At 42.5% G+C, this 18,895-nt stretch overlaps 1 protein-coding gene across 1 annotated transcript; it reads left to right on the top strand.

The window, feature by feature from the left end:
* The first annotated feature begins 1,156 nt into the window (after nucleotides 1-1,156).
* zgc:66427 (mRING-CH-C4HC2H_ZNRF domain-containing protein) lies at nucleotides 1,157-18,606 on the top strand. The gene is made up of 5 exons (XM_023977221.2): nucleotides 1,157-1,935; nucleotides 4,360-4,455; nucleotides 6,691-6,796; nucleotides 16,113-16,212; nucleotides 16,396-18,606. The coding sequence occupies exons 1-4, from the start codon at nucleotides 1,419-1,421 to the stop codon at nucleotides 16,168-16,170; spliced, it is 777 nt and encodes a 258-aa protein (XP_023832989.1). The 5' UTR covers nucleotides 1,157-1,418; the 3' UTR covers nucleotides 16,171-16,212; nucleotides 16,396-18,606.
* The last annotated feature ends 289 nt before the right edge of the window (nucleotides 18,607-18,895 follow it).

Genomic DNA, 18,895 nt, shown 5'->3' with positions numbered 1-18,895 from the left:
GGCTGAGTGCGGTTTAAACTTTGCTCAGCCTATGCTGGCACTCGGACTTGTCCAAGTCCCTTAGTGCTCTCCTCTGTCCGCATCTGGTTGTTGGGTAGATTAGATCCGTCTTGTGTCTCCATCGATTCTACACTCAAACAGTCCCTTATTTGGTATTGTCCAGTGCCCTAACCTCCCTGGTTGGCCTAGAGATATGCACCCCTCCTCTCTACAGATTGACCACAGCTTGTATAGCCTGTCACTCTGTTGATCAGTCRTTACACACATACACACATCTGCATTGTTTGTGTGTGTGTGTAACAAAACAATATTCATCTTCGTACAATATGGTAGCAGGCTATAGTGCATAAACATAAATCCTAACAAAAMTAACTTCGGAATTCCTCTCCAAACATTCGAAGCTCTTGAATGAGACGGTGGAACTCCCCTGCCTGCTTTCGGGACTTTAACCATCTCTGGAACCACACAGACCTGCGATTTCAGCGTGATCAAGACCACCTTCCTCAACGTTGGTCTCATTGTTGAAAGAGCCTACTCTGCTATCTTGACTATTTATTATTGCATTTCGCTTGCATTTCGCTATTATTGCATTTCGTATTTGATGGAAATTATATTATAGGCTCTCACAATTAATTTGTGGATGTCATCGAATAAATAATATACTTGGCAAATAAATGAATAAAAAATGTAAAGAAATTCTCCAGTCAAACTGTTTTTATTATGTAATCCCACATTTTGTTTTACTGGATATGTGTGCAACAAAAACTCAACATTCACATTTTGCTACTTTCTGTCAAGTGTCACGCATACAATTTGATGCATACGTTCGATAAATTGAATGTATGCACCACACAGAACGCACTGCAACTGCCTCTGCAATACAATGGTGCAAGTCAAACGCAGCGTTACATTGGAAATGAATGTACTTCTGGTGAATCGAAACGCCTTCACAGTCGGTGTGTTCGAAGCGTTTGACCACTGCGCCACCAGGGAGGCCGGGGATTTTTATTTTAATGAAATAGTGGTATATGGGTGTAGGGTTAGTTGGTGGTGCAATTTTTTCATTTTCACCCTTTTTATGTGTTCACAAAATGCAACGTGATTGACCACACACTTCCGCACAGTAGGTGGTGGCATGCACAAACAAAATGTGAAAACGCCATGATACCGAAGAAGAAACGGAATTCACTTCCGCTGCTGCCGCAAAGACAGACGAGGGATATCAACCGGTAGACAATACTCTATTTATAGAACAAATATAATTTAAGAGATCGTGGGAAGAATTTTAAATACACTTTTCGAGAATAACACCATCTAAAAACTCCAGTTTTGTGGTCCGTAAAGGTACTGAGAAGGCTAGTTTATCTAACGTTAGATAGGTGAGTTAGCTGGCTAGCTAACTGCTCTCAACGAAAGAGATGGGGACAAGAGCTTGTCGTTTACAAGAGGACCCAGTGCCTTCGGCTTTCGGGAAAGATGGCATCACGCGGGATTCCTATCGACGACCCCGGTGCAATAGGCCCACCAGTCTTATGGTAGACTTTTTGGGGAGTTTTGACGATTCAGAGACCAACCGTAGCCGATCGGAGGAGGGCAGCGATTCGGACATGGGGCAACAGGCGAGCACCGGTGGAAGCCCCGTCGACCACAAGAGCCACCCGTCCATCAGCCCATCATCACCAGCAGAAGACAACAGCGAATGCAAACGCGAGGAAGACTACAATAGCAGTCCTGAGGGTGCTGTAAACGGGGAACATCTGCCTGGAGAGGAGACAGGCCAAGTGCCTCACCGCACTTTCTCTGAACGTTTACCCGGTAATCGACACTCTTCTGGGCGCAACGTCAGCGCAAAATCCGCTTGGATGAGAGGCATCCATCAGCGCCCAGTGTCGGAGGCTTGGATTGGCCTCTACCGTGTCAACAACCGACATGGCAGTAAGTTTATACGAGACCATCCATTTTTTTTGTGTGTGTGTATTGTTTAAGTTGCTGTTCCTATTTTCTCTCGGAGATTTGACAACCATACATTATCACACACACAGTATGAACAAAAACACAGTGAAATTCCKCATTGGTATAGAGCTTGCCAGCTTGTGGTCTGAAAAACTTGAAATTAGTTATATCTGGTTCGTTCAGCCGTTCCTGTAGGGGAAATAAATGGGGGTTGGGGATTTTGGGTCTGGTGTACTGTTCGGTTTATATATATGTTACCCCTTGGCAGCATTATCAGAAAGCACAGCATTGATTTTCACTGCTATGCAGACATTATAAAACTTTACATTTCTGTGTCACCAGATGATTTTAGCTTCATAAATAAATTATTAGACTGTATTAGTGATTTAAATACCTGGGTGGCTCACAACTTCCTCCAGCTAAATCAAGACAAGACTGAGGTACTTATTGTTGGAGCCAAAGCACAGAGAGAGAATCTAGCCGCACATTTTAAATCACAGGCAATAAAGATACAACACCAGGTAAAAAACCTAGGTGTTATTTTATATTCTGAACTAAATTCCGAATCACACGTTAGGATTGTGACCAAAATAGCTTTTTACCACCGAGGAACAGGCTGATACAGAGTGACTCATCCATGCTTTTATTACAAGCAGGCTTGACTACTGAAATGCTCTCCTGTCTGGTCTACCCAAGAAAGCCATTGGTCAACTGCAAAACATACAGAACGCTGCAGCACAGTTACTGACCAGACGGAGAGCACTGCCTGTGAGTTTTATAATTCATTTTAAGATTCTTCTATTGGTTTTTAAAGCAATCCACGATTGTGCACCCCAATACATGTAAGACATGCTTTTAAGTTAAGTACCAAGTAGGTCCCTCGGGTCCTCTGCCACTGCCCTTTTAACTATCCCAAAGCCTAGGATCAAGAGGCATGGAGAGGCAGCCTTTAGTTATTAAGCCCCCAGCCTCTGGAATAACCTGCCATTCAGGGTGGCTGAAACTGTGGACATATTTAAAAGAGATCTTAAAACGCAGCTTTTTATAGCTTTGATTTTCCTGAATGTGCTTTTTAGTTGTTCKGTTTGTGTCATTTAGTTTTTTATATTGTGTAGTATATATTTCAGCTTTTATTTTCATTGTTTTGTTAACATTTTTTCCCCTGTAAAGCACATTGCGTTGCATTCTATGTCCGAAATGTGCTGTATAAATTAAGCTTGATTTGATTAGATAAACGCCGAAAATAAGGTCTGAGGTTAACACAGGCCAGGAGGTCTTATACATTTTGTTCTATGAGATAATATCAGTCAGTTAACATGACCGTTATGAATTATGAAGCTTTTATGTGCTTGTTTTCATTACATAAATGCTTCAAAATTCACAAAAAGTGCCGTTAGCTGATTGAACAAAATCTCATAGAACAAAATGTATAAGATCTCCTAAGCCTGTATTTAACTTTTTTTCTGTGTTTATCCAAAAACCCTCAAACCCCATTAATTTCCCTATAGGCTTTGGCCAAAGAGCCATGGTGAAGTTAGTGCCAACAAAAATACTCCATTCTCTATTAGGCTAGGGCTCAACAATCAGTTCTACGGTGYCACAAATTATCCAGGCTTACTACTGAACCTGCATTCTTGGAGGTATGATCTTCTCTCATGCTTACAAGCTACTTGACTTATTACAGCAGAACCCATTGTTTTAAGTTATAACAATCAGGCTGCTGTTAAWAGATTAGCTAGCTAATAGAGTAGTACTACAAACTGACTGCGTTGACAATTTCAGAATATAGCACAACCATAAATTCAATTCGAGATTCATCAATGATCTCTCTAACAATAGCCCATGCATCACTCTCAACAAAATCCATTGACTTACGGTAGCTAGGGACGTTTCCAATATGGCCAGTCCCAGACTGAGAGAGATTCTCAGTGTAGACCTATGTTATTCATTAGACAGATGGACAGATGTGGTTGTATATGAGTGAGACCCCTGCCCAAACACGACGTTGGATTTATTTTCCCACGCACCATAACACACAAACACAGCGCAGAGCAAGTCTAGGAAATTGGTCAAAGTCCTCATTTGGGCATGGCTGACAGGAGGGCCAGAGAGGAATGTAGGCCGACTGGGCACGCTCTCCCCCATGTCGTCCCATCCCCGAGGCTGGACTCCTCTTCTTATGCGTGATTGCCTGGTCTGGTAGAATGATGATGACTAGAAAACTAATCACGGGTCAGTTGACCTTAATCATTCGTCATGACACAAATGCAAATGTCAACATCTACTGAAGACCAATGGCATGCATGATGGACTAGTTGATTTCATTAGTTGATTTGATCAACTCCCCTCTTTTGTTTTTCTAATGTGTTGTTGTTAAACATGAGTATGTTGTCATCTCCTCCCCAGATATCCGCTGTCCGTTCTGCTCCAAGCCTTTCCCGGGTGGCAGAATTGAGGATCACCTGTTGAGCTGCCTCACATCTCCCCCTCTCCCTTACAACAGTAAGTATCTCTCTTCAGCAGATATACAGTGAGTAATAAAAGAAGGGGGATACCTAGTCAGTTGTACAACTGAATGCATTCAACTGGAATGTGTCTTATGCATTGAACCCAACCTCTCTGAATCGGAGAGTTGCGTGGGGCTGCCTTTAATCGACGTCCAAGTCATCTGCGCCCGGGGAACAGTTGTTGTTGGGGGTAACTGCCATGCAGAACAGCAGATATTTCTACCTTGCCAGCTCGGGGATTCAAACCAGCAACCTTTCAGTTACTGGCCCAACGCTCTTAACCGCTAAGCTACCCCAATATGTTAGGAACATCAAATAAAATCGCAGTATCGACTCGCAATACATATAGAAACGTGAGAATTGCAATACATATCGTATCAGCTAGGGTTAAATATTTTCCAGGTATTTTACAAATGTTCCATTCTGAGAATAAATCACTTTTCACCCGGATAACCCAGTATTTCCCGCCAAAGCCGTAAATGTCATTCAAAAGCATTATAAAGCATATAAATGTCTGGATTTGATTAGAGATTTGATCAGCATGAACATTCAAACCTGATGCTAGCTGAGCCTGATGAGCCATATATTAAATACATTTTCGAGCCATACATTAATGACATTTAATGAGCCCAAGCCCAAATGATTGTGCCGTTATGCAATACATATATGATATAGAATACTGCACATTACGCATGACATAAAAACATAAAAGCCCATAGATGTAGCTAGCTATATGTGCTCTTGGGTAAATAAATTAAACTAACTCCTGTAGGCTCATCTTTTTGAGTGTGAACTGTATTAGTGTACTGTATTGTATTATACTGTATTATATGGACTGGAATTGCGCACATTGTTCAAACCATGATAAAGCAGAAGAAAACATGCGATTCTGGTGCAGCACATGCGGCCTACAAAGTATAGGTTAGCGAATTTGATTTTAATTTTGAAATAAAATAGGGCCTATTTGTATAATTAGGAGGCTGACGCATTTATACCTTTTATAATATTTAGACCTAATGTTATTAGCCTACCTCTTTCTCTATTGTTGCGTCTGAATAAATAACTGCTATAGCTTACCACCATCTCGTGTTCGCATTTCTTTCAAACTACCCATGAGTTCTATTGGCTGCCGTATTTAACATTCAGCAAAAAAGAGTTTGCGTCTCTCTTCAAATTGTCTATTGGTATAAGAAATGCAAAAAAAAAAAAATGATGTCCAGCAAGCTATTCTGGTCTAGTTTTTCCTGCCTGGGACTCCAAGAGCTACGGAGTGTTTTTTAAGGAGAGAGGGAAGTGGAGCACAGGTGCTTGTGTTTTGCTCAAGAGACAGAGGCTATACGTAAGAAGCATATTATGCATAACCCATCATTAATTTGCTAAATATAAGGCTAATACTGCATTGAATATATTGCCTGAAAGAGGTAGGCTAGGACATGTATATCAATCTAGAACAGGATTATGTATTTTGGAAGCAATTTGAATGGAGTTGATGTAGAGAGAGTGAGAGAGAGAGAAAGACTGTGAGAGTGCTCCCGCATGCACTGATTTAAAGCAACGATATTCGAGTGATAGGCTGTTTTAAAACTCTGCAGCTGCAATTAAAGAATTATTGTCTTACAGTTAAAAAACAAGGTGACCCCCGAAATCCAGATGGAGTTAGGTAAATTAGACACGCATTCGGTCTTTATATTACTGCAGATACTGATGCAATTTTTTTTATGAGATGATACTGTAGGTCTACATGCATTGTGAATTGCGCTCCATACTGAGATGGGCTGTCTGTCCCCACCCTGAGCGTTGATTCATCATGCAGAGGATGTAGAGAAACCATATTTGGATATTGCATATCATTTAACAGTTCCATTTCATGCCATGGTGTTCATATAAATTATTCATTATAATTTACCGGTTTCTCGCAGTTATTTATCTTGGGAAAAGGGAGTGGTTTTGGACGGTAAATCCTGGTAACCGGGTTCCTGCCATTCAACCCTAGTATCGGCAACTAAGTATCGTGATAATATTGTATCGTGAGGTCCTTGGCAATTCCCAGCCCTTCTGTCTTTACATTCACCCAGAGAAAGGGATGACATTGCATGCTAAATGTAATACTGACGTCGGGTCATGAGTGGTGTTATTGTGTAATAGACTGTAATAACACCATAAACTGTGGTCTCAGCGGATGTGCTCAGTATTTTGTCTGTCATTTCTGTGATGTGTGTGGTGGTCTCAGCGGACGTGCTGAGTAAGGACAGCGGTGAGTGTTCCATCTGTCTGGACGAGCTGCAGCAGGGAGAGACCATCGCCCGGCTGGCCTGCCTTTGTGTCTACCACAAGAGGTAATTACACTGAGGATTTAATACACACAATATATCTGTCTCAAATGGAACCCTAGTCCCTATATAGTGTACTTATTTTGACCAGGGCCCCCCATAGGGCTCTGGTCGAAAGTATTTCAAATCAAATTTATTTATATAGCCCTTCTTACATCAGCTGATATCTCAAAGTGCTGTACAGAAACCCAGCCTAAAACCCCAAACAGCAAACAATGCAGGTGTAGAAGCACGGTGGCTAGGAAAAACTCCCTAGAAAGGCCAAAACCTAGGAAGAAACCTAGAGAGGAACCAGGCTATGAGGGGTGGCCAGTCCTCTTCTGGCTGTGCCGGGTGGAGATTATAACAGAACATGGCCAAGATGTTCAAATGTTCATAAATGACCAGCATGGTCAAATAATAATAATCACAGTAGTTGTCGAGGGTGCAGCACCTCAGGAGTAAATGTCAGTTGGCTTTTCATAGCCGATCATTAAGAGTATCTCTACCGCTCCTGCTGTCTCTAGAGTGTTGAAAACAGCAGGTCTGGGACAGGTAGCACGTCCAGTGAACAGGTCAGGGTTCCATAGCCGCAGGCAGAACAGTTGAAACTGGAGCAGCAGCACGGCCAGGTAGACTGGGGACAGCAAGGAGTCTTCATGCCAGGTAGTCCTGAGGCATGGCCTAGGGCTCAGGTCCTCAGAGAGAGAATGAAGAAAGAGAGATTAGAGAGAGCATACTTAAATTCACACAGGACACCGGATAAGACAGGAGAAGTACTCCAGATATAACATACTGACCCTAGCCCCCCGACACTATATAGGGAATAGGGTGCCATTTGGGATGCAGGCATACACGTGGCCCAGTAGGGAAAGTGGTGACATTTCTCACACAGACGAGCACAGATCTGATAATTCATCATAATCTGCTGTACAATTTAATTTGATACTTTTCTATTCTATCTACCAGGAAGCAATTATGCAACTGTGATGCATGGGAAGCATCACATGCATGGGAAGCATGTGATACAATCATGAGTTGTATTCTTTTGAAATCTCATTTAGGACTGTAGCAGTCATGACAATTTGTTAGCTGGTAACTGTCATGCAAATCACCGCCGGTCTCAGGGTAATTGACCGTTAATTAACAAACACTTTAAAGCATCTCTGGGCTTCCACGCATTAAGCCACTGATGCAGACCCTTGGAACGGCTACATTTTTTAAAAGTTTCATAAATCCATTTAATATACACCATCAAATTAAATCAATGATTAAATCCATGATTTATTTTAGGCAGGTCTTAAGAACCTATGATATGAAGAAAATGTATTTCAGAAGAACATAAATACTGATCTGGCAGTTCATTTAGCAGACATGATTTGCTTATAATTCCCATGCCATTATTTCATATTATATCATTTTTATAGTAAGAAGAATACAATTTAAAATAATACAATTGAACATAGCTGCATGAAATAGAAAGGATATTTTCCGCAATCAATTGCAGTGTGTGTGCTCTGTATTGAGCGGTTATAAAAAAGTGATACTTTTTTAACAGGTCCTATATGCTTAATATAGAGTTATTTGGCAACTTTAGTTGTGATCCAAACCTTAGAATGTCTTTGAAAAATCAAAACATATATGGGCTGCATGACGCGAATACTGATGATGTGAAAAAGTCACAAAAAAATGCAGGCGCTATTTTATTACACACATCAAAAAGCTGTTTGAGGAGCTGGCTCTCGCTGCGTGACAGGGGATATTCAAATTCAATCATGAAGTGGTTGATTTGATTTTCAATTGTATTTGCATTGATGTCAGAGTGATTACAGGGACAATGTAGTGCTGAGTACCAGGCCATTTGTGACTTGAGGGCCATTAACAAGTTTGGTTGGCTACTAACAACCATCAGCATCATTTATTTACAGAGAACAGTTTTGGAGTAGCCTAGTTACTGCTATTCAACGGTCACTTGGAATTTGACTGCGGTCATGAACGGGTCACTTGGAATTTGACTGCGGTCATGAACGGTCACTTGGAATTTGACTGCGGTCATGAACGGTCACTTGGAATTTGACTGTGGTCATGACTCGTGAAGGTGACCGCCAGTGTGGTGGTAATTCGGTCACCATAACAACCCTACTCTTATTTAGTAATATGCCTTCCAGTCTATTTCAAATGTTTATGGTTATTTGCTCACTGCCGATTGTTGTGCAAAATGTCGGCCAAAGAAATCCAGTAATGTTCTCATCCTGCAAGTGATCTTTAATATACACTATATATACAAGTATGTGGACACCCCTTCAATTTTTTTTTTTTTTTGCTATTTCAGCCTGTTGCTGACAGGTGTATAAAATCGAATACACCGCCATGGAATCTCCATAGACAAACATTGGCAGTAGAATGGCCTTACTGAGGAGCTCAGTGACTTTCAACGTGGCACTGTCATAGGATGCCACCTTTCCAACAAGTCAGTTCGTCAAATTTCTTCCCTGCTAGAGCTGCTCCAGTTAACTGTAAGTGCTGTTATTGGGAAGTGGAAACATCTAGGAGCAACAAAGGCTCAGCTGTGAAGTGGTAGGCCACACAAGCTCACAGAACAGGGCCGACAAATGCCGAAGTGCGTCTGTCCTCGGTTGCAACACTCACTACCGAGTTCCGACTGTCTCTGGAAGCAACGTCAGCACAATAACTGTTTGTCGGGAGCTTCATGAAATCGGTTTCCATGTCTGAGCAGCCGCACACAAGCCTAAGATCACCATGCACAATGCCAATCTTCGCCTGGAGAGGTGTAATGTTCGCCGCCATTGGACTCTGGAGCAGTGGTAACGCGTTCTCTGCAACCATCTAGCAGTCTGAAGGATGAATCTGGGTTTGACAGATTCCAGGAGAACACTACCTGCCCCAGATTTTTGACGAGCAGGTGTCCATATGTTCTTTAAAAGTAATTTCCTCACCATCTTAAATAAGCATGCCCCTTTCAAAAAATGTAGAACTAAAAACAGATATAGCCCTTGGTTCACTCCAGACCTGACTGCCCTCGACCAGCACAGAAACATCCTTTGGCGTACTGCACTAGCATCGAATAGTCCCCGCGATATGCAACTTTTTAGGGAAGTTAGGAACCAATACACACACACAGTCTGTTAGGAAAGCAAAGGCTAGCTTTTTCAAACAGAAATTTGCATCCTGCAGCTCTAACTCCCAAAAGATCTGGGACGGTGTAAAGTCCATGGAGAATAAGAGCACCTCCTCCCAGCTGCCCACTGCACTGAGGCTAGGAAACCCTGTCACCGTCGATAAATCCACGATAATCGAGAATTTCAATAAGAATTTCTCTACGGCTGACTTCCACAGCCCCGGCCAACAGCTCCACCCCTCCCCCCACCCCCGCAGCTACTTGCCCAAGCCTCCCCAGCTTCGACTTCACCCAAATCCAGATAGCAGATGTTCTGAAAGAGCTGCAAAACCTGGACCCGTACAAATCAGCTGGGCTAGGCAATCTGGACCCTCTCTTTATAAAATTATCCGCCGCCATTGTTGCAACCCCTATTACTAGTCTTTTCAACCTCTCCTTCGTATCGTCCGAGATTCCTAAAGATTGGAAAGCTGCCGCGGTCATCCCCCTCTTCAAAGGGGTTGACACTCTAGACCCAAACTGTTACAGACCTATATCCATCCTGCCCTGCCTTTCCAAAGTCTTCGAAAGCCAAGTTAACAAACAGATCACTGACCATTTTGAATCCCACCGTACCTTCTCCGCTGTGCAATCCGGTTTCCGAGCTGGTCACGGGTGCACCTCAGCCACGCTGAAGGTACTAAACGATATCATAACCGCCATCGATAAGAGACGGTACTGTGCAGCCGTCTTCATCGACCTGGCCAAGTCTTTCGACTCTGTCAATCACCATATTCTTATCGGCAGACTCAACAGCCTTGGTTTTTCTAATGACTGCCTTGCCTGGTTCACCAACTACTTTGCAGACAGAGTTCAGTGTGTCAAATCGGAGGGCATGTTGTCCGTACCTCTGGCAGTCTATGGAGGTACCACAGGGTTCAATTCTCGGGCCGACTCTTTTCTCTGTATATATCAATGATGTCGCTCTTGCTACGGGTGATTCCTTGATCCACCTCTACGCAGACGACACCATTCTGTATACATGCTGGGCGCGCTTTTGGGACACTGTGTAACCAAACTCCAAACGAGCTTGCAACGCCATAGTGCAACCACTTCTTTCGTGGCCTCCAAACTGCTCTGTTAAGTATGGCTGCAAATCCCGTTAACGGATGATAATGAACAACAGGCCCAGTGACAGTGCAGGGCGCCAAAATTCCAAACAACAGAATCTCTAATTAAAATTGCCTCCAAACATACAGTGGGGGCAAAAAATGTATTTAGTCAGCCACCAATTGTGCCAAGTTCTCCCACTTAAAAAGATAAGAGAGGCCTGTAATTTTCATCATAGGTACACTTCAACTATGACAAGACAAACATGAGGGGGGAAGAATCCAGAAAATGACAATTGTACGGATTTTTTTAATGAATTTATTTGCAAATTAGAGGTGGAAAATAAGTATTTGGTCAATAACAAAAGTTTTATCTCAATACTTTGTTATAATACGCCTTGTGTTGGCAATGACAGAGGTCAAACGTTTTCTGTAAGTCTTCAACAAGGTTTTCAACCACACTGTTGCTGGGTATTGTTGTTGGCCCCATTCCTGCATGCAGATCTCCTCTAGAGCAGTGATGTTTTGGGGCTGTTGCGGGGCAACACGGCTTTCAACTCCGCCATCCAAAAGATTTTTCTCTATCGGGGTGTGAGATCTGGAGACTGCTAGGCCACTCCAAGGACGCATGAACAATGCTTCTTACGAAAGCCACTCCTTCGGTTGCCCGGGCGGTGTGTTTTGGATCGATTGGTCATGCTGAACCAAGACCGCAGCCACGTTTCCATCTTCAATGCCTTGGCTGAGGAAGGAGGTTTTCACTCAAAATCTGCACGATCACCATGGCCCCATTCATTCTTTTCCTTTACACGGATAGTCGTCCTGGTCCCTTGTTGGCGAGAAGCAGAACAGCCCCAAAGCATGATGTTTTCGCACCCCGCATGCTTCCCCAAGTTAAGTTATGGTGTTTTTGGATGCAACTCAGCATTCTTTGTCCTCCAAACACGAGCGAGTTGAGTTTTGACCACAAAAAAGTTCTATTTTGGTTTCATCTGACCCATATGACATTCTCTCCAAATCTTCTTCTGGATCATCCAAATGCCTCTCCTAGCAAACTTCAGACGGCCTGGACATGTACACGTCTGGCACTGGCAGGATTTGAGTGCCTGGCGGCGTAAGTGTGTTAAGCTGCATGTTAAGGCGCTTTGTTACTTTGGTCCCAGCTCTCTGCAGGTCATGTCCTAGGTCCCGCCGCGTGTTGTGTCTGGGATTTTTTGCTTATCCCGTTCTTGGTGATCATTTTTGACCCCACGGGGTGAGATCCTTGCGTGGAGCCCCAGATCGAGGTGAGATTATCAGTGGTCATTACTATTTCTTTTCCCATTTCCTAATAATTGCTCCCACAGTTGATTTCTTCAAACCAAGCTGCTTACCTATTGCAGATTCAGTCTTCCCAGCCTGGTGCAGGTCTACAATCTTGTTTCTGGTGTCCTTTGACAGCTCTTTGGTCTTGGCCATAGTGGAGTTTGGAGTGTGACTGTTTGAGGTTGTGGACAGGTGTCTTTTATACTAATAACAAGTTCAAACAGGTGCCATTAATACAGGTAACGAGTGGAGGACAGAGGAGCCTCTTAAAGAAGTTGTTACAGGTCTGTGAGAGCCAGAAATCTTGCTTGTTTGTAGGTGACCAAATACTTATTTTTCACCAAAATTTGCWAATAAATTCATAAAAAATCCTACAATGTGATTTTCTGGATTTTTTCTCTCATTTTTCTCATTACAGGCCTCTCATCTTTTTAAGTGGGAGAACTTGCACAATTGGTGGCTGACTAAATACTTTTTTGCCCCACTGTAAATATTCTTTTGGTCATTTAGTGTATCACTAAAAGCTCCACTGAAGAATTCTTGTGGTAGCAGCAAACAATGAGCGTCTAATAACCTCATTCTTTTCCCCCCCTGAAAGACCTAACCTTATTGTAAGTCATTCACCTCTTTAAGACCAGGAAGTCTCTTGAGGTGTGAACCTCTAGGCGTGTAACCACAACTAGGCATGTGACAAATGGGGAAACATTTCTTTACGTTTAAAATACKATTTTTTTCTTTGTTAAAAAGATAAGAAAACATTTATGAAATTGCATGTGAATTCAAAAGGCACAATATCGTCCTGCATATGACCTCTGGAGGGCAATGCAGCTCCTTTTACTGCAGTCATGGCTACGTCCCTGATCACTCTTCTTTCGTGTGAAGCTGTCTTATGTGTGTTGTTGGGGGCCTGAGCTCCTGCCCGCTACAGTTTGGGTCTCATGGTGCGTCTCATTCAGATGGTTAAGCATTGCACCTGTACTACAATTCTTATAAGTTTGTATTTCACCACCTTCTCATTTAACTTCTGAAAGTATTGCCATACAGGACTTTGCTGCTGTCGCGTGCCTTTCTCTGCTATTTTTCCAACTGTTGATGACGTAGTGGTGGATAGTCAACTCCAAAATAATAGATTCCTCTACTCCTTGCATGTCGACTCCCGGTGTCAACTCCCATTTCTGAGTGTCACGATTCAATTCCACTCACAATCGACTCCTAAGATGTTGTATTTTTGGAACAGAGGAGACTGATTAGTTCCTGTACTTTCGAGAACACAAACACTTCCATATTTCATAGCGAGTTAGCGAAGGAACGGATAGAGAGGGGAGGGGCACGATATAGGCAGGTCGGCCACCAGACAGACCGTCCGAACCGTTCACTAGGCCTATCTATCGGTAATCAAAAGCTGTATCTCGCAATTTCTTGGCTTGCACATGTCTTGCAACTTCATTAAAGCAAGGCCCTATTATCAATGAATAGGCTAGGACAATATTGTTTTATTTGATTTGATTTTGTACTTTTTTCCCCCTTTTTTCCCCCAATTTCGTGATATCCAATTGGTAGTTAGTCTTGTCCCATCGCTGCAACTCCCCTATGGACTCGGGAGAGGTGAAGGTCGAGAGCCGTGCGTCCTCCGAAAACAGGGCCAAGCCGCGTTGCTTCTTGACACACTGCTCGCTTAACCCGAAAGCCAGCCGCACCAATGTGTCAGAGGAAACACCGTCCAACTCCCCCACAAGGAGTCGCTAGAGCGCGATGGGACAAGGAAATCCCGGTCGGCCAAACCCTCCCCTAACCCGGAAGATGCTGGGCCAATTGTATGCCGCCTCATGGGTCTCCTGGTCACAGCCGGCTGTGACACAGCCTGGGATCGAACCCAGGTCTGCAGTGATGCCTCAAGCACTACGATGCAGTGCCTTAACCTCTCTGGGATATTCGGGACGGTAGRGTCCCACCTCGCCAACAGCCAGTGAAATTGCAGGGCGCCAAATTCAAAACAACAGAAATCCCATAATAAAAATTCCTCAAACATACAAGTATTTTACACCATTTTAAAGATAAACTTGTTGTAAATCCAGCCACAGTGTCCGATTTTAAAAAGGCTTTACGACGAAAGCACACCAAACGATTATGTTAGGTCAGCACCTAGTCACAGAAAAACACAGCCATTTTTCCAGCCAAAGAGAGGAGTCATAAAAAGCAGAAATAGAGATAAAATTAATTACTAACCTTTGATGATCTTCATCAGATGACACTCATAGGACTTCATGTTACACAATACATGTAGGTTTTGTTCAATAAAGTTCATATCTATATCCAAAAATCTCAGTTTACATTGGCGCGTTATGTTCAGTAATGTTTTGCTTCCAAAACATCCGGTGATGTTGCAGAGAGCCACGTCAATTTACAGAAATACTCATAATAAACATTGCTAAAAGATACAGGTGTTATGCATGGAATTATAGATAAACTTCTCCTTAATGCAACTGCTGTCAGATTTCAAAAAAGCTTTACGGAAAAGCACACCATGCAATAATCTGAGTACGCGCTCAGACACAAAAACAAGCCATACAGATACCCGCCATGTTGTGGAGTCAACAGAAGTCAGAAATAGCATTATAAATATTCACTTACCTTTGATGATCTTCATCAGGAATCCCAGTTCCACAATAAATGTTTGTTTTGTTCGATAAAGTCKATTTATGTCCAAATACCTCCTTTTTGTTTGCGCGTTTAGTACACAAATCCAAACTCAGGAGGCGCGGGCAAGTTCAGGCGAAAGTTCAGACAAAAAGACATAGTACAGTTCGTAGAAACATGTCAAACGAAGTACAGAATAAATCTTTAGTGTGTTTTTATCATAAATCTTCAATAATGTTCCAACCGGAGAATTCCTTTGTCTGTAGAAATGCAATGGAACGCAGCTATGGCACTCTGCCAGACCCCTGACTCAAACGGCTCTTATTCCCCCCTCCTTCACAGTAGAAGCCTCAAACAAGGTTCTAAAGACTGTTGACATCTAGTGGAAGCCGTAGGAAGTGCAATATGACCCCATAGACACTGTATATTTGATAGGCAATGACTTGAAAAACTACAAACCTCAGATTTCCCACTTCCTGGTTGGATTTTTTCTCTGGTTTTTGCCTGCCATATGGGTTCTGTTATACTCACAGACATCATTCAAACAGTTTTAGAAACTTCCGAGTGTTTTCTATCCAAATCTACTAATTATATGCATATTCTAGCTTTTAGGCCTGAGTAGCAGGCAGTTTACTCTGGGCACCTTTTTATCCAAGCTACTCAATACTTCCCCCCAGTCCCAAAGAAGTTAAAATGTTGCACCAGGCTAGGATATTCTACACACAAAAAAACTAAAACTGAACACACATTCGCATCATTAACGAAGAGAACAAGCAGGCGAGGAAGAGAGAGCAGGGGGCAGGCAGAAAGAACTGCATATGTCTTGGTAATCTGTATCTCACATTCACCAAAGTAGCCTAAAGTTTGCCTCTTCATCCCTGGTTCTATAAATATTATTCAACTTTCCCTAGGCCTTAGGGATTTTTTCTAAACGCCAATGATCCCAATTTCCTTTAAACGTTCACACCCCTAACCACAACAAGTGTTTCTAATCATGCTGTCTCACAGTGAGTCAGCTGCACCATGGTCATAGTTAAGTCCCACCCTGGGACCACAGATGGAAGTTAGTTATGTAACTAAAACTGTTTTAATAGACATGTTATGCATGGTCCCTGACAAATAAGTGAATATGTGATAATCAAAAGGGAAAATAGACATTTGTTTCTCTGTCCAGCTGTATTGACTCCTGGGTGAAGGTGAAGACCTGCTGTCCTGAACACCCTTTTGATTGACTCATGGGTCACATGTCCTGCTCAGTGACACACCTGACTCAGGTATGTACGTGTTCATAACCCCATTTGTTCCAACCTCATGATGTCACATTACCCAACTGGGTAGAAGTTAGTGTGGACATGAGTATGTACTTGAATATGAAGAGATTTTTATATGAAGGATTACACATTCCAAATGAGAGGGATGCATCTGTATCTGACATACTTTAGATGTTTACCCCACAGGAGACTGCAATGTATCTACAATTGCAGAAAATATACTACGACAATGATAAATACCAGAGGCAAGCCTCCAAATAACAACACAACCCCACAAGGATGCGACCAACGACCACTTTACCATCTTGGACCTGGTTTAGTCCATTTGAACTCAACGCAGACCACTATAATCACCCCTGGAATAGATGGCACTTCTCCTCTGTCAATGTAGCCAAAACTATAGCCTAAACTGCTGGAGGGGGATATATTATCATACCAGGTTAGCAGTACCCTGAAAGACCTTTGGAACTCAAGGAGAGGAAATGTGTTTCTGTGCTCCCTGCATTCTTCTTACCCTAATGTGGACTATCCATATGGAAAGGTAATGTTATCTTTCCTGATGCTGCAAAACAATATTGTGCAGAGATTCACGTTACAGTGGATAAATGTTTCTGTTCATAAAAAAAAAACAGGCCAGATCCAGAAAAAAATTTATGAATTGATTATGCGTAAATATTGCAATGCATTGTTTTAATAGCCAGATGTTGGAACGCAGGGCTTTATTTTGTGGGTGGGGTTGTTTTAGTGATTAGAGGTGTTTTTCTATTGTCACCATGACACATTTCAGGAGAAGGATGGTGGGTGTGAGTTGATTGTTAAAGGCTGAGCAGGTCAGTTTGTTTGGTTGGTGCTGACACCACTGTATTAGGTCCTTTACTGCAGCGGTAGCAGGTTGTTGATATTTCCATACGGTTGTTTGTGTGCGTGCGATAGCGGTGTGGACGAATGGGGCCAGCTAATGTTGGGATGACACTGCCTGACTGGACCGCAGAAGTGAACTGCAGTCCTCTCACTGGTTGTATACATGAGAGGTGTGTGTGCTTAGTGCCCTGGGTGAAAGCGATAGTTTTAATCATAGTGATACTTTGTTTTTAATCACACAGATACTTTTAGGAACATTGCTACTTTGACATGGCCCTCCTCTGTGAGACCCACCTCGCCTGTTGTGCTGAAGGCATGTGGTGGTGTTTGTGCGTCTTCATGTCCCCCTGCCTCTCTCTAGGGTGTAATCCGGATTGTTGGACCAGGCCCTGTGCGCTAGTCTGGCCATCTGGCTCCCTGCATTCATGTCTGAATGGGAGGGATGATGTATTTAAGGGCATGATTACTCCATGAGGCAGCTGCCTTGCCTATCCCATGATTCCTGTCGCTGGAAGCAAAGAACAGCTGATGGGGTGATTCTTATATTGCCCCACCCCCCTTTCCCCATAAGAGAATTTATAGACATTGTATTATTCCCACTATTATTATTACTACTAAATGTGCTAAACAGATACCTTTGCCTGTGTTTTTGTTGCCTTTGCCTGGTAAGGTTTGTCTGTCCATGCTCCTGTGGTGTAGTGTACTCTGGGGATCAGTGGTGATGCTACAGTGAGCTGATCAGAGCACGGCTGGACTGCTGTTGACCAGCATGAGGATCAGCCCTGTTCAGCATTCCTATTGGATGATATCCCTGAGTTCTTGCCCCACATCCTGCATTCTGAACTGAGGTGCTATGACCTTTCCTGCCCGTAGATGGCAGCCCTGTGCATGTTACTCTTTCGTCCCCCCAAAAATAAGAACTATTCCGCCATACATGTCTGTGTACATGAAACAGTGGTAGGGGATGTGTGTGAAAAAGAGAGAAATTGATCATTAGACATAAATGTTACAATATTTGTGGTGATGATGATGAATAATGATGTTGTGTACTTTTGAGGAGGGAGCGGAGGGGTTGTCAGTGAAAATATGAACAATCTGAAGCCCCAAATATTCCTTTACTTTACTACTCTTTCCTTATAGCTGTGTGGTGCAATACCTCAATTTTTACATATGTTATTACTCGGCAGCATAGCTTTTCTCCAAGGATGATAATTTCTGTATTGCGTTATTTTTGTTAAATCACAGGGTTCTGTCCCTCCTAGACCCTGAGCTTTGTTTAGGTTATTGTTGATATATTGAATGATAATGTTTTTAAGGTCACCATGGTGATATCTGCATCCCAAGATATGGACAATCTGCCTTCTCTCTGGTATAACAGAACAATTCAGTTTATTTATTAAAGTGTACATATGTATTGCAATTCAAAATGGCTTGGTCTTTGTCTGTTCATTATACTGTTTCTAAGCTCCAATCTTTTGTATGTCTCAAAATGGTTTTTATATGTATTTTTTACAATAAATATACTTGTGTGAGCCATGTTTTGTCATTGTCCTTTGTTTGCGTATGTGAGTACTGTAGTGTTCATAAGTGTTTTGTGGAATGTCTGCAATGGTCCTTGCTAAAGAGGTAATGGTGTGACACTCACTTTTATATTATGATTTCTACAGTTAAGTTATTCACCGTAAATGACTATCCTCCATTTTTTTTCTCAACCATGTGAAATTTGGGGGTCAGTTTCACAATTTTGTATATTCCTTACTGGTTGCATTCTTTAGATTTACCAAAGATGGTTACTCAAACCTTTACGAGCACCAGATTACGTTAT

Source organism: Salvelinus sp. IW2-2015, linkage group LG32 (genome assembly GCF_002910315.2).
Source record: "Salvelinus sp. IW2-2015 linkage group LG32, ASM291031v2, whole genome shotgun sequence".
Classification (NCBI taxonomy): domain Eukaryota; kingdom Metazoa; phylum Chordata; class Actinopteri; order Salmoniformes; family Salmonidae; genus Salvelinus; species Salvelinus sp. IW2-2015.
This window is presented reverse-complemented; position numbering and strand designations above follow the sequence as displayed.